At 36.1% G+C, this 15,889-nt stretch overlaps 2 protein-coding genes across 2 annotated transcripts; one reads left to right on the top strand and one right to left on the bottom strand.

Annotated features, from left to right (window-relative positions):
• Positions 1-1,482: 1,482 nt before the first annotated feature.
• LOC114517285 (gamma-aminobutyric acid receptor subunit beta-2-like) lies at positions 1,483-7,223 on the top strand. Its single transcript, XM_028536965.1, has 10 exons — positions 1,483-1,551; positions 3,334-3,399; positions 3,523-3,641; positions 3,871-3,938; positions 4,164-4,375; positions 4,763-4,845; positions 5,043-5,183; positions 5,412-5,564; positions 5,771-6,012; positions 6,329-7,223. Exons 2-10 carry the CDS (start codon positions 3,341-3,343, stop codon positions 6,617-6,619), a joined length of 1,368 nt encoding a protein of 455 aa, XP_028392766.1. The 5' UTR covers positions 1,483-1,551; positions 3,334-3,340; the 3' UTR covers positions 6,620-7,223.
• Positions 7,224-7,349: 126 nt separating this feature from the next.
• On the bottom strand, positions 7,350-15,293 carry LOC114517306. The gene is given in 23 exon segments (XM_028536987.1): positions 7,350-7,620; positions 7,898-8,116; positions 8,294-8,319; positions 8,322-8,364; positions 8,436-8,497; positions 8,694-8,775; positions 8,933-9,004; positions 9,199-9,367; positions 9,787-9,824; positions 9,977-10,088; positions 10,177-10,217; positions 10,382-10,456; positions 10,591-10,667; positions 10,780-10,845; positions 10,920-11,139; positions 11,395-11,775; positions 11,935-12,043; positions 12,214-12,333; positions 12,437-12,616; positions 12,696-12,821; positions 13,097-13,214; positions 13,361-13,467; positions 15,200-15,293. Coding segments are annotated over 23 exon segments (2,526 nt in total). The 5' UTR covers positions 15,227-15,293; the 3' UTR covers positions 7,350-7,564.
• Between the last annotated feature and the right edge of the window lie 596 nt (positions 15,294-15,889).

Raw genomic sequence — 15,889 nt, 5'->3', positions numbered from 1 at the left:
CCGCTTTCTTTTTTATTTAAAAATTAAATCGTTGGTAAAGTGTCGGTTTCGTTTTTTAGAGACACCCTGCATGACACCCTAGCTACAAAAATTGACATGCAGGGTGAGGGTGTATAAAAAACATGAGCAGGGTTGGTAGATTTGTGAATAAATAAGCCAAATATTAACATAACCATTGTTATCTTTGTTTGAAACGCCAATAACATTTCGCTCTTTTATTCAGTAACTTACCAACCCTGACGCCGAAAGCAACGAGCAATCGCACTTGTTTCACGTTTTCGAAGAACCAAAGAACTTTCCAAGCTAAGCAAGTTATTTAAAACTTGTCACTCAGCATATGCTGAGTGCTGTCAATATCCGGGTTCGTGTGTTAGTAGAGACGTTGGTGAGAAACAAGGTAAACGTCAGCACGTGAATCTGACTTGACTGGTATCACAATATAGTCGCACTATAGAGATCTCAGTTAATTCGTAGTAACTGTTAAGAGACGGCACGTGTTTTTTTCCTGATTTCATTCTGTGTTGGATAAAGAGATTACTGCCGTTTGTCAATTCTTGCTGGCTGGCTCTAAGGTAGGCTAACTTTTATTATACTTTGTCATCTTGTAGGAGTATCATTGCCTTTAAAATTGCCATATACGAAACCGGCCGCTTCTTGACATTCAATCGCATGTAAAAACCTCTACTTCATTCTTTTTCAAAGAATTCAGATAACAATTAACGTAGCGTGGTTTTAGTCAGCCTAGTCCTGTATTTCTTGTTAGCATTTCTCCGGTCCTAAAATAGATATATTTCAAGATAAATCAAAACAAGCTTCACCGCGGCATCCATCTGCTGATACCACTCATCATCCAGCTCAAAAATAGATCTTCGGTTGAAATTTCTAACAGTTTATTTACTCAAATATTACGATGACATCGAAACGTCAAACGCCATGATAATATCGAGGATAATATTATATTCTTCGGTTGTATACTAGGATGTTTGAATGAAATTATTATTCGAGTAGACGCCACTGGAATCTATATTAGCAATCTACAATGTCATATGAAACTGGTAACTATACGGAATATAAGACGGACCCAACCCATATTAATTAGCGGACACATAGCCAATTGTATCAGGTCGACTCGAGTCTACCAGAAACATCCTGTCCAAAACGAGAGGTAACATCATACTTGCATGTATTATATATTAATCAAAGACCCATCGTTTCCGGCGAACTTTAAATTAACAGAAATGCCCAAAAAAGTCGAGAAACGATGTTGCGTTATTTAAATATTAATGGTCGTAAATAAAACATAAAAGCCGGGCATGATCTAAAGGAATCATGGCTGTAGCAAATTGAATTGAAATTTGTGGTCCATACCCACAGAATAAGGCAGGCCAATGAACGTAAACGTAGCACACACAGGTGCATTGAAACAGGCTGATTGACAGCAAACGTGGATGTTAGAAACCCCTTATAGTTAGTGACGCAGACTGAAGATTTGGCGAGAACGAAGTTCAACATTTAAAACTGTGCTGTTTGACAATAGACGAACGTCTCGAGGTGAGTACACTTTTTCTTGTATTTAACTGGCAAAATACAGGTTTTATAAACCGTTGTTGCAAGCTTTTGTTTTAAGTAGTTTATCAAAAATTAAAGATACAACAAGCAAGGTCTCGTGTACACACATTTAATTGTAAATTGGGGACAATCAAGGTATCATTGAAGACATTTTAGTATCATAACTGATGACTTAGGGACACCCTATCGAAGTCTGGAAGCAAGAAAAGTGAAAATTGGTCATTTCTCTCTCTAGAACGTACATAAACGTCCATACTACATGGGAACAATGAGACGATTTAGGCAGAAATTGGTGGCATTGTATAACGTCACAATACAATTATATGACTGTATGTTGCCTATGTTGCTGAAAATCTCCGAGAAGGAAGTTTTTTACTTATCTACCAGTTGATGTTTAACATGAAAGTTTGTTAAGATTCCCCTATTTTCAGTATAGTAAAAAAACCCCAGAAATTTATCATATCCACAATACCAAGCTGCATACTTTAGGTCTTTTTATTTCATTGGTCAAACTCTTTGTGCATGTTTATATAAATGTCTATGTTTTGAATAATAAGTCGAACCTCCAATTACGAAGTTATCAATTAGAGGCAAAAACTACTTCGCCTCAACTTGTTTTTACGGATTTAGCATATAGCAGCTACTGCCAGCTAGAGGTTATAAATATTGTTTAGCTGCAGTGAGATATGCGTCTTTTGTCTGAAGACGAAAGTATCGAAAATGCATTGGTTTTGTTTTGTCGGTTATGTCTATATACATATACATTCCTTTTTGTGGTCATAAGTGGCTGCATTTCTAAATTTGATATTCCAAACGCGGGGGTCCGCTGAAGAAAGAAAACTATACATTTAATAAGCTACTGTGGTTAATCTCTGAAGATGATGCATCAATAGAAGATTCTTCTTTACTGAAATGTAGCAATAATAATTAGCCATACGTAACGAGGGCTCTTCGCTTGAAATGTCGAAGGCTGTAGAATCCTCACGTATTTTTGAAACAAACAATGACTGTCCATTACTCAATTTGTTTTGGTTCAAATTTTTTTGTTGTTGTCGGCGGCTGTGGTTGAATTTATAATAAAATTTGCCGGTTCTTAGGTTACCTTTAAATTACTCCTTTGATTTTCGTATAAAAAAAGTGACCGTGCTTTACTCCGTTTTTGTTCGTATGAAATGATTCTTTGTCCTTTTTGGTTTAGGTGGGGTCAGAGAACTACTAAATAATTGAAGTGGTGTCTATAAATATATATTATATTATATTGATTGATGGAAAATGACATTACATCACGAAATTCAATTACAAATGTTACGCTAATGTTGTATCCTCGTTGCATGGCAATGTTAATGAATGAATGATGAATGAATTCATTCAATCAATCACATCAGTATAACTAAGAAAAAAATACTATTTGAGAGTTGTGTTGTATAAAATATATATACTCGGGTCATTGATTACTGGGTCTATGATATATATAATGTCATTTCTGCATATAAAACTAATTTAGAAAGTTAATTAGTACTATTTTGACGAGACATTGATTGAATTAATTAATGACATTCTTTCAGCCATTAGTTAGTATTACGTTCACTAATACAAAACTTTTTCCATCTTCGTGTCACACCTGAATTCAGTTTATCGAATAACGTAGCTGGTTCGCATTGATGACATGCACGTGACATATTTTAAATATTTGAAATTTTGAATAAGTCACTTTTATATAATATTTAGTGTTAGATATCTGATGTTTTTTTTTGATATTTTTAGAGCAATCATGCAAATAATGCTGATATATGCGGTTTGTGCTGTACTTCGTTTCACTCGTTCTACTCAGTAAGATATCACTTTTAGTTGCCAATTTTGGAAACTCTTAGCTTTTAATCTTAATCCAGGAGAAAAGTAAACGTATTAGTTCCTCTCATCTGTATTTTATCTTCCTCTATTTTCACTTTTTAGAACAGCTACAATTACGGATGACGTTGTTGACAGACGAGAGGCTGCAAATGCAACAAATATTTTGAAGGATCTTTTACATAAAAATGTTTATGATATACGCACACGTCCGTTTGCACAAAGTGAGTTCACATATAGTTTATGAAAGGGCGTAGAACCTTTTTTGTTAGGGGGGGGGGATGTCACAATGCGCTACCGTAGTTCCAAAGTTTGCATCGATAGAACGCAGACGTTTGAAATTATTTCTTCCCATTTTGTATGCAAAGATGTCGGGTATATATGTATAAATATTACTATGTCAAGAGTTAGGAAGCTAATATATAATAAGAAATATTGCTGTACACTCTATAGAAAAGCCAATTGAAGTTGATGTGGTTGGTCAGATTCAACAATTTAAAGACATCAAGGAATCTACTATGGTAAAACACAGATTGTGTGACTTAACTAGTTTAACTTAGGTTTGGTAACTAGTTTAACTTGGGTTTTATAAAAAAAATCATTCATGCCCTGTTTAACTTGAAGGTGAAGCTTTGTATTTTACGCATCTAACTGAAGCAGAAATAGTTCGAAACGTGCATGTATTCCCCCGTGCAGCTAGTGTCTCTTCTTTATATGATCCAATAACAAATGTTTTTGCTCGTAAGGAATTTACATCAAGCGTCTTCCTTATCCAACGTTGGAAAGATCCAAGACTAAAGCATAAGGTTGCAGGAACTCTATCGTTAAAAGGAAAAGAAGTTTCAGAGAGAATTTGGACACCAGATACCTATGTTCCCAATTCCAACCAGTTTACTTTACACGAGAAAAATCAACTTGCTGTCATTTCAATTGATGGGGGAGTGTATTACAGTGCAAGGTAATGATGCAGTGAGGTCTTGTTAGTTGTTTGAATAAAAGCTCCTTAACCAAAGTCATACCCATCAGCCCATGCTCAGTCAGGAAGCAAAGCTACCTAGCTTATCGGGTTGAAATAGTATCCAGTGGGATTCCCTAGCATGGCCAGTACGTAGGATTTTTAAGCTAGGGGGCTGTGATGCTCCTTTCACAATTCACATCATATTCATAGGTATTGCACGTAGTATCACTGACACTCCACTTCGTCAGAATAGTAGAGACGTTACGTTGATATTTCTCTAAAGCGGGGCACCTGTTTCCCATCCCTTGTATATTGGTCATTTGGAAACCTTATAGAGTAACAAAAAACCCTAACATGTACATATGTTTTTGTTCAATTGTTTTACAGGGTGACGATTGTAGCCGCATGTCAAATGTACTTGCAAAATTTCCCAATGGATGTTCAGGAGTGTACATTGAAAATTGAGAGTTGTAAGCTCACTATAACTATCGTAGAGTCTTATATATCTTTATGAAAGTTACTTCTCGTGCAGCCGAATTTCTATCTGTATTCTTCGACTTGATCATGCATTTATCACGCGTATACTGCTAAATTTTTGTAAAGCTGAGGTAATGTTAGCAGCATTTTCATAGGGTTTACTTTTTAAGGTTGCAATCGTTTCGTTTAGATGCTTACAGCAATGAACATATGCAACTACGCTGGAAGAAAAGTGGTACAGATCAACCGATACAAGTCATAAATACACAAATGGCTGAATTTGAAATTTCTGATATCAAGTGTACAGTCGAGAATGTTACATACAAAGCAGGTTAGTTTGAAGGATATGAGATAGATATGCCCACGCATGACCACAATGAGGTTGCCGCTCGTCAGGGTTAGAATCCGACTCAGTCTAGTTGTATCGTGTACTAGGAGGCCTTTAGGTTTGCAATAAGGAATGAACGCAAAGAATTATACGAGTTTCCGTTACCTAGAGTTGTGGGAGGAAGATATATTTTGTTTTCATCTTTTTAAATTATTTTCCGTGTTTTCATAGGAAATTATTCTAGTCTACGGGCGAAATTCAGGTTTGAACGTCGGATGGGTTTTTATCTCATTCAGGTTTATCTTCCAACCTTAATCATCACTATACTTAGTTGGTTGTCCTTTTACATTGACCCGAGGGACATTGGAGAAAGAGTATCCTTAGGTAAACTTTTTTTGTTCTTGCAAACAATCCTAAGGTTCATAAGGATCTTCTCCGACTAGTTAAATATTGCATGCTAGGTACCATATTATATAATTCAAATGACGTGTTCAGTATCAACACTCTATAACTTTGAAAGCATTGAGAGTTTGGAGATATAGAAAACTTTACTGTGTCAGGATTACTTCTCAAACTATATTTCTGCATAGGGATCACAACGATTCTTACGATAGTTTTCTTACTTGGTACCAACAATTCTTCCATGCCTCGCGTGAGTTATGCCAAAGCTATAGACTGGTATCTAATCACAAGTTTTATGTTCGTGTTTGCAACATTGGTTGAGTCCCTCGTCGTTTTTAAATTTTCTCGTTATGATGATATGCTCAAAGAAGATAAAAGGACAAATATTACGGAAGAAGTTATCGGGTACAAACCGAACAACGTTATGCGGGTAAGCAAGTCGCTTTAAATATCGGCTGGGGCCGGTTGTATCAAACCCGTTTAAATGACACTCTTACATCTCTCTTGAATAAGTTAACTTAAACATTATGCACTGCATGAATATGTAGTTGTAAGCAGTATCTTTGTATTAAGGTTAAAAACATTTTGTTTGCTTGTTAAATAAAACGCTAGACTTGCTTTCTATTTTGAACTTAACCACGGGGTTTCATACAGCCGGGGTATTATTATTATATTAACTTATTACTTTTATATAAGCTATAGTTATATAAGCTGTATAAAGTTAATCCAAGTTCGCAATTTTTTAGGAGGACTCTTTTAAGATGGACGCGTTAAAACAACAAGAGGCAACGTCTCCCTGTTTAGTCGATGAAAATGGTGAAACACGTTCTCTGCGCATCGCGTTTGCGCACAATGACCTGTATCACCGCGGTCGTAACTCGGTTGCATTGCCAAAATGTATACCAAAATCTGCTGTGTATAAATCCAATTGTCATTTCTCTTTGAGTCAAATGGTCGATCGTGTTTGTCGCATTCTTTTTCCAGTCTCCTTTGGTTTTATGAATATCTTGTATTGGGGTTTGTTGTCAGCGAAATGAACACGATAATATTCGTTCAATGAGAAGGAGTACACTTTTCTCTATTTGTGTACAAAAGTACTCAACGAATTTGTAGAAGTGCCAAAAGTCAAGTTCCACAAGATAACCAAGGATGTTTTGAGAAACCAGCTTTCCTGGAGAAAGGGAGTTTAGATGTTTGTAAGAGATAGGACATATAGTACCTTTTTTCGTTTAGTTTGTTGTAGATTTGTACATTAAAATATGCGATATAGTACAAAAGAAAGTCCAATATAGCTATAACTACAGATATTATTTATAATAATTAGGACGTTTAAAAATATATTGGTTAGCAATTTTAGGGGTCCGCAGTTGACGTGACGGCGAGTGATTAAATTGCAAGCACAATAACTGAACACTGCAAGTAAGCGAAATAGGAAATGTTCAGCGATAGTTATCGCTATCGCGCTATTACTTAAACCATGCATTTTGGTTACCTATAACTAGTGGCTACCCTAATCCCCCTGCATCATTGTACAAAACAAGCCTATATCTATTTTGACGAAGTGTATCGATTATAGAGAAATATAAAATTTTAACCACAAATACAGTATCTGATGATGGTTGAATGATATAAGATTAGGAAGAGGAAACATGCAGTTACATTTGTTATAACATTAGGAATGGAAGGAAGACGCGTATTGCAAGGATTGTTTTACATCCAAAATGTAAACAGAGTTAAACTATTTCCACGAAGACGTTTGATCGAACTCGTATTAATATGGAAAAAATATGTTTAATAACCATTTACAGCACCTGCCGAACACAGTTGTACATAAGAGAATTTACAATCGTAGAATTGAACCTTACAAAAGTAGATAACTCGCTTACATTTAGGTATATAATAGTGAAATCCTATAAATAATAAATGGCTAAAATCAACTAAATCTGGAAAAATAATGTTCTTGTATATCGTTGTAACCTGTGTCACCTTCCCTCAGTTCGACAATTCTGACGTCGGATAACTTTAAGCTGTGGACAGCCTAAAGCAAAACCATTTAACTGGAGTGAGAAATTGAAACAAGGCGCAATTTCAGGATTCTTATTGTACTGTACACACAGGTATATAGATCCCACAATATAACATGCTTTTAGCGGCACAAAAACAGAGTTCAAGATTACACCCGAATGTTTGGCTAAACGTCTACCCAGGGTGAAGTTAGCCTTTGCACAGACCTTGACGTACCTGTATACCTAAGGTACGTCATGGTCTGTACCCTGTGAGTATAGAGTACTCTGTGAGCAATCACATACACTTACCTTCAAGTAAATTTAAACAATGCTGACTTGTCATGGTCCAGTCAATATTTAACAAGGTTAGTTCAGGAAGATTTAGGTTTGCGACACCAGCGTCAGTAAGATTTGTTCTACTCAGATTTAATTTACATAAGAATCTTAGACAGTTTAGTTTTCCAGCCGAAATACCACGGTCAGTAATACCGGTTCCAGAAAGGTTAAGTTCTTCAAGCTGAACAAAGTCTACAAAGACATTCAATAGTTATTGTGAGGGAATATACAGATACAGCACATCGTAGTCTTTTCAGCAGATACAGCACATCGTAATGATCGTATTCTTTTGTACGTATTGCATCAAAAGAGAATAGCAGGTTTTGTAATATCATGTATGTCATGAAATCGTAAAGAAAAAATAATTACATGAAAGAACATCCAGTCCATCGTCAATCGTCAACACCTTTCTAAATCCAACTCTTTCAACCTCGAAAGTTCTGAAACAAGTATATTCAGAGATTCAATAAACTGACGATACCCTCATGGAGAGATCCAACATAACTCTTACCTGACAGAAATGACATTCCTCTATCTGAAATCTTAGTTTTACTCAAGGACAATCTTTCAAGCCTGGGGTCAATAAAAAAATTGTGCGACTATTGAAATTGATGAGGGCAAACCAACGTGCATTTATTTTATGGATCATAACAAATCCAATACATCCATTTGATATATGGAAAAGTTGCATGTCTATTTTTGATTCTCCTCTTTGTTACATGATTACATAATAATGATAAAATACTATGACTATGTTTGCTGGTTTTACCTTGTTAGTCGTCCAACAGTCCTCAGAGCGGTATCCGATATATTGACGTAATCGGTGAGATCCAGAGAGGTCAGCGGCATGCCTACGTACAGCACATTTAAATGGTAACTAATATATACAACTAATAATGCTGACAATCAACAAACCATTTTAAAACTCGATTAAAGAACAAAAAAAAGCTATCTTCAATCAAAGTAATCTAAAGTGTGGACAATGAATATAAAGGAATACTTGACCACCTTGAAGATAAGAAATCCCGATGTCTGTTATGTTTATTCTGTTTGGAAGACGAAGCTCTTTTAACTGCAATCCTGTAAGAAAATATTATATCTTTGTCTCACAAAACAGTTGTTCATGTGATGCATTATACATGACATCAAACAAACAACGTATGTATATATCCATTAAGGAATATTTACATATTTGGGGGGTGCTATCCAGTGTAGCAACATTTATCAATTATATGTACATTATATGTCTATATAAGTCTATACCTGTCACATACCCGTAAGATGAGAAAGACCCTGGTCTGTGACTTGCGTCTGGTGTAAATTTAGTTTCTCCAGAGATGGAAGGTTTATTAGAGATGACAAACTCTTATCATTTATTCTTGTTCCACCGACGTTCAGGCTAGTTAAACTAGTCAAATGTCCTACTCCTTGTAACTCCGACACCTTATAGAGGAAGACATGATTACATACACAATTATTATCCAAAAAGTTTACCGAAAGCATACTGAGAAAACGTACTCAAAATTATACCTCATGCAGACACAGTATCATTTGTTAACAGTATCTCCACGCACCCGAGATTTGCCCCAATAACTTACCACTGTTTGAGGTAGTGTTCTGGCATGGTTTAAGAACACCGTGATTTCCCTAACATATATGCACTCATTCAGAGGGGTCAAGAGGCAGAGCAAACCCCACGACAATACTTCGTATTAGAATTTCAAGATCCGCTATTCAAGGGTTATTATTCTCTTGGCCCTGAGACAATCACCCCTGTTCTCAACTCCTCCGTGAGTAGGTGCTTCTATGGTACACGTGCATATGATTTTAGATGAAAAGATGATTATAAGGGAGTTACTTACACTTGTTTGTTCCAAATGTAGTTCTTTCAACTTCTTTGCTATCAGACAGTACATGTTAACATAAACAGACAGTAAATACATAACTTACATAAATTTAAACTAGGACTGTTTTTGAATAGATAAATATCAGTATCAGAACTGAATTATATAGCCATTTCAAATTTCATCTACACACGAACGGGTATTTTACCTTGTATAGCTACTAGAGATTTGTTAGTAACAGCTGTTTTGCTGAGGTTGAGTGTTTGGAGTTCTAGCCATTGGGTTTCCATGAAGAGCGGGCACAAACCTTCATCAGTGATCTGCGCGTAAACCAAAATTTTAGTAACTAAAATATCGTCGATTCACACTTTAAAAATTTATTGACTGCCGAATTTGTATCCAGTTTACCTTGGTACTGACAAGTTTAAGAGTCTTAAGGTTTGTGTGATCTTTGAAAGAAGAGAAGTAATGCATGATTAACTACAGTTTGAGTCTAGTAGTTCATGCATTTTAAAGTACATTTTCGCAAGCTTAGACAATCATGATACAGAAGAAAAAACAATCAAACGTGCATGTTTTTAACAAAGGTTGTTCAATAAATGGATCCACGTACATTTTAAGTGCTTCAAGCACTGATTCGTCAGTTGTGTACAATTGCTAAAGTCCAAATGGACTATTTTCTTCAATCCTATCAGAAAATCACAAAAGAATGTAAAGGCTCTTGGGTTAAATAAATGTTACCTGTAACGTGTATACTCAAACTTGAACTTGCGTTAGTACGTTGCACTTTCAACTACTGCTACCAAAACATTTCATTGGTACCTGTGATCGCCTCCAACGCCTTATCAGTAAAGACTGTGCATGACTGAACACTTAGATGGGTTAAGCCTTTAAATAACCTGGACAAAGAAAAGAAATAATCGTTTTCACCCGTGAAATGTTTTACAGCACACTGGGCAACTTCTAACAGAAACTTGTATAAAGACATCCAGCATCTGTTAACCTGAATACCTTACGATATTGAACAATTCATTCGTCACATAAAGATAGTGGTCCAAAACAAGATGCTGTAGTTGACTGGATAAAGAGACATATAGAACGAGTTATTATGATAGACTTGCAAATTTAACATGATTATAGACGGGGCTTACCACGGAACAAAGAATATCAACGTCTTAGGTGTTAACGTTTTCTTTTTCATCAAACACGTCAAAATCTTAAAGCACAGACGTTGAGATAATGGTGCAAGGCTACCCACGGAATGGTGATGTCCAGGTAATCTTGCTGCAATATCTTTGATACACGAGTCTACCAGACTCGGTACTTCACGAGATGGTAAATACGGGGAATCTGAATGTTCGTCACGTTCAACTGGAAAATGATAAAAAATTTGCATTTGTATTTTTTATAAAACCTCTCTAGTATTTGCATCATGTGGCAATATGTAAAAAGTTATGTTGATGTTACTGACAGGATTGATCAAAGAATCAAAACACACAACGCATTAAGAAAACATAGTGGAATCGTCACTTTTTGTAAATGAGATTTTACAGTCGTCAGTCAATGTATCAGAAATGTCATTAATAAATTAGACTTGAAGAAATATTCCTCTTTCCTATACTGTACCTGGATGGGGTGGCCGAGCCCTCAGTCTGGCCTCAGCTGCTTCAGCTGCAGATTCAGCATGAATAACAGGATTAATTGCGTGAGGGTTAAAAGGATGTCTTCCCAGTGACACACCAGCTCCCCACACATGTTGACGTTGTGTGACATTCTGTCCAGGCAAAGGAATGTCATCGCCACGTTCTACATCATCTTCCTGGGGGATATCCTCTACTTCTTCTTGAACTTCATCTCGTTGCCTGTCTTCTTGTTGAAGTGATACGATACCTTCCCGGGAAGGTTGTGTAATATCGAGTTGTATGCCAGGCTGAGCAACGTCGGGATTACCTTGTATTTCATCTTGCTCTTGTATTTCATCTTGCTCTGGCATATCTTCTTCTAGCCCTTAGATTGGTATTCATTTAATTGAATTGGGGGCAATATTTCACCGCGCAATATCAACAAAGCATTATGATGCAAGAACTACTGTATGCATCAAATGGGAAGGGCGAATATTTAGAGCGAATGTGCATGAGAGCGAACCAGTGGAAAAGTGTTATCTACCTGTAGTACTTGAACTCCTCTTTAAGACTATACATCCACCCGGAGAAAGACCAAGCGAAAGCAAAGATTTTTTGATATCGTTAGCATTAAACTTTGTGTGGGGAAATGGCTAAAGAAAGTTGTAGAGCAGGTTACTTTCTAAATTCCATGCTTGAATTCGGAATAAAAGGAAGAGCAACATTTACGTACTGGGTGCACTGGTGTATTACCGGATAGCCGAATCAGTTAAAACATGCCATTCAACGATGAAATAATGTGCAATATGTATAAAGGAAATACCTGAATAATATCAACGTTATCAGGCTCACTATATGTGCGCTTTATTTTGTTGATCACGTCAAGTAAAGATTCACTACTTCCGCAACTCTCAATGATATTCTTGCCGGTAGATAATCTTATCTGAACAGAATAAAAATGAGCAAAGTACAGTATACACATAAGTTTGAAAAAAATCCAATCCTCCCGTTCCTACAGGAGATCATATATAGCAGCCTCATAGTACCTTTAATTTACATGTATTGTTTGCCGATTCTTTTGACGAAGTTCCTTCATGTGATCCAATTGACGATTTGTCATTACTTCCCACATTTGACTGCTCTCCTTGTTTTTGTTTTCCTGAAAATCGTCGGGTTTTTGCATTGTCTCTATCTTCTTTTATTTGTTTCAAGACTTCTTGACGAGCCTAGAATGCAGCAACATCTTTTCCTTCTCTTATTCCTTACCTGATCCTAGAGAATCTTTAAAACGTTCACATTGCATACCTGTTTATCAATAAGCCTTCGTTTCTTAGCTTCACGTTGAATATTATCTCGTTGTCGTTGTTCAAATTCGTCTTGGGCCTTTTTTTGAGTTTCATCAGGTGTGTATCGGCTTGCTACTGCGGCCGTCTATGAATATAACTTTTTTATTAATTAGTGTCCAGTTATTGACATCAAATAATGAACAAGAATGATGTCAATGTTTTGTGGTTATATTAAATGTTACGTCCATTACCAATACTAATGTCAGAAAAAATCAAATTTCAAAAGCTCGGGCAGGTTTTGTACGCTGATTTTTCCAGCCAATATACTGGTTCTTAACTTGACCATGATTTTAGATTGGTATATGACAAATCTTTGGAAAAAGATATGAACTAAGGTCTCAGAGAATAGTGCTTGCTTACTTTATCTTCCTTTGTAGTTGGGTAAGACGGTTCGGTTTTCACTGCTTCCTTTACAACCTCTCCCTCTGCTTTCTCTAAAGCCTTCCCCCTGGATTTGTCGCGATCTTTATTAAGCAACCTGAACAAAATTACTATTGCTTTAAATAAATATGTGTGAACTATAATTTTCCCCTGGCTTCGGGTTTCTTGACGGTCACTCTACCCACATTTTAAATTGAAATGTACAGCACAGTCTAACTAAAATATATATAGACTTAGACTTGCCATTCCACAGCAGTTTCTACAGTCGAGTTTCCAACTGCAATGGCTTGCTGACATCCATCAATATCAAAACCCAATGACATCAGTGTAGCGACAAGTGTGTCTACTTCCTATAAATATCAGGAAAATATTTATGAAGCATTTTCGATCCATTTTGTAGTGACCATGCATGAAATAGAGTTAATAGACGTATGTGTGAAGTGACTGGATTAGCCCATCATATGGAGATATTTTGCCGCTTTGGACATTTTTATTATAAATGTGCCTTTCATAACAACCATATGAATTTTCTTCTAAGCCTAAGTATCAATAATACAGTTTTTTTACTACTAGCTAACAAATATTTATTAATACGGTACTGTACCATAGAGATAAAAACTAGTACCAAAATCGGGGATATTCCGATACACTCCGATAGATAACGAGCGTGGTGGACAGAAAAAAATTGAAAACGATACGAGTGAAATCATTAACTGAAAATATATGACCCAATTTCGCTTTACGAGGTCACCAAAAACTGTCGTATTAACTTACGTTTTAATGGCTTTTATGTGTGCGTTAATGCGACACTATTGTTGTAGGAATGGACATTTGAGATGGTTCTTAAAAAAGAGATCGTGTTTTACACCCAAACCCAGGGTCTTCTAGGGCTAGAGATGGTTACAATTTCCAGCAAACCTTTCCTTTTATTAATTTTATTTATTGTTGAATGGAAATATTAGAAGGAGGAACCACAGAAAGGAAATTACTTGAACTTACTATATGTGTGAATTCTGGCAGACAGTGAAATTGGGCAAAAAATAAACCCTACTATGACTCATAGCTTTCTATAATAGCAAGTATGTAGTATTGCAAGTATTATTGAGTTGGTAACTAAATGTAAATGCAAGGTTGTATGTTATATTGAGGGCCAGACTAGTGTTATAAGAATACAATTTGTTGAGCTAGTGGTGTGAGTGGAAGATGCTTTTTTTAAGATAAAAATATTATTTAGTTATAAAGTTTTCTTTACAAATTTTCCGCAGTCTGCCATATGCTTTATACGTCATGTGGACTGTATATTACCAAGGATGATATTATATACAGAGTCGTGAGAGATATATCTTGCTGTTACTGTCTCTGATTTATTTGTTCAACCTTTTTGTAATTGCATGTGTATGATCAGCAAGCTATTTGAGTTATTCATCCCTAATTATTACAGGGGGTTTTCTGAGATTCTTGCAAAGATAGGTAAAATTCACAGCTCTGTTATGGTATCTCATCAGGCTGCTGAGGACACCTCTCAGTTCCAGACTAGTTCAAACCCTTTGATGGGTACCCTAGCTCAAGGTTGGTGTTTATTAACTGGTAGAAATAAACAACTAATTAAACTTCTTGGTGTTTATTAACTGGTAGAAATAAATAACTATTTCTCCCAATTCAAATTGTGTATGATATCAGTCACATTACGTCAGCAGAGAAAGTGTCAACCACAAAAAGTGACAAAACGTTATAACTAAACCGGAAATAGCAGCCACCCACGTGTAGCATTACCTCGTACCAGGACTTTTTCAAGCGAAAATTCAAAAGTCAAAACATTTTAAGAACACGTCATCAAAATGAAATGTTACACTTTTAAATGTCCGGACGCTTTATGCTAAAATTAAAACTTATCAGGAGAAACCTCATTTTGTACGTCTTCTGCAGACTACCAATAGATTACTAATAAAAATTTTTTCTAGCGGGGTCCGTCCGGACAAGTGCGTGTCAAGAGACATGAAAATATGAATTTTTATTGGTTCACGAATATGACTACTTCCATCAGTCGTAATTCAGGTTTAGTATTGTTCAATCAATATTTACCATTGAATGACTCTCCATTCCAGCCATCCGCAATGCAGTTTAAAAATTCTAAGTGGGATCACTAAATATATAAAGTTCATTAACAGTCGCCATATTGAATCGCGCAGGTAGCTCCACCCCCTGGTCCGGAGGTTCGTAGAAAATTGTTCGTAGAAAAACATTAACAAGTAAATTGTCTTTGCCGGGAATAAGATGCAGACTGTTTGCAAAAAAATGATTTTTTGTAAACACAAAAAACATAAAACTTTGTGTCGTTTTGCTATAAATACAGAGCTTTTGTTGAAAGGAATGAAAGAGCCCATGAGTAGGCCTCCAGTCCCCCACAAATTGTGCTCGGCAAATTTTGAAACTTTGAGGAATTTTTTTGTACTTCGAGCATCCCGAAGCAACCTTTTTAGCACCATTTCCATGAAAAAACTAACATAGAATCACAACTCCCCCCCCCAAATTTCCTCCTTTTGAACATTAGTGGTAACAAGCAAAACAATAGAAACATTTAGCAGATAAATAAACATGACAACTAAAAACAAATTTTTGCAGTGAACTGCTCAGATCATGATGAACCTGCTGCAGCACTCAGTGTTTTCGTGTTTTCGTGATTTCACATTATTTTTTGTGGCCGGTAACCCCCGGTTGTGTCGTAATAGCCATCTAGTGTAGTATGGTGAGATCAGTGTCAAAAACCACAAC

This window comes from Dendronephthya gigantea, unplaced genomic scaffold (assembly GCF_004324835.1).
Source record: "Dendronephthya gigantea isolate DGI-Jeju-01 unplaced genomic scaffold, DenGig_1.0 000000F, whole genome shotgun sequence".
Taxonomy (NCBI): Eukaryota; Metazoa; Cnidaria; class Anthozoa; order Malacalcyonacea; family Nephtheidae; genus Dendronephthya; species Dendronephthya gigantea.
This window is presented reverse-complemented; position numbering and strand designations above follow the sequence as displayed.

Excerpts from the sequence above, each read along its gene's own strand:
- LOC114517285 (XM_028536965.1), top strand. The coding sequence starts at position 3,341 with ATGCAAATAATGCTGATATATGCGGTTTGTGCTGTACTTCGTTTCACT. Across the intron at positions 3,400-3,522 it reads CGTTTCACTCGTTCTACTCA|AACAGCTACAATTACGGATG; the intron begins GTAAGATATCAC and ends TTCACTTTTTAG. Across the intron at positions 4,376-4,762 it reads GGAGTGTATTACAGTGCAAG|GGTGACGATTGTAGCCGCAT; the intron begins GTAATGATGCAG and ends ATTGTTTTACAG.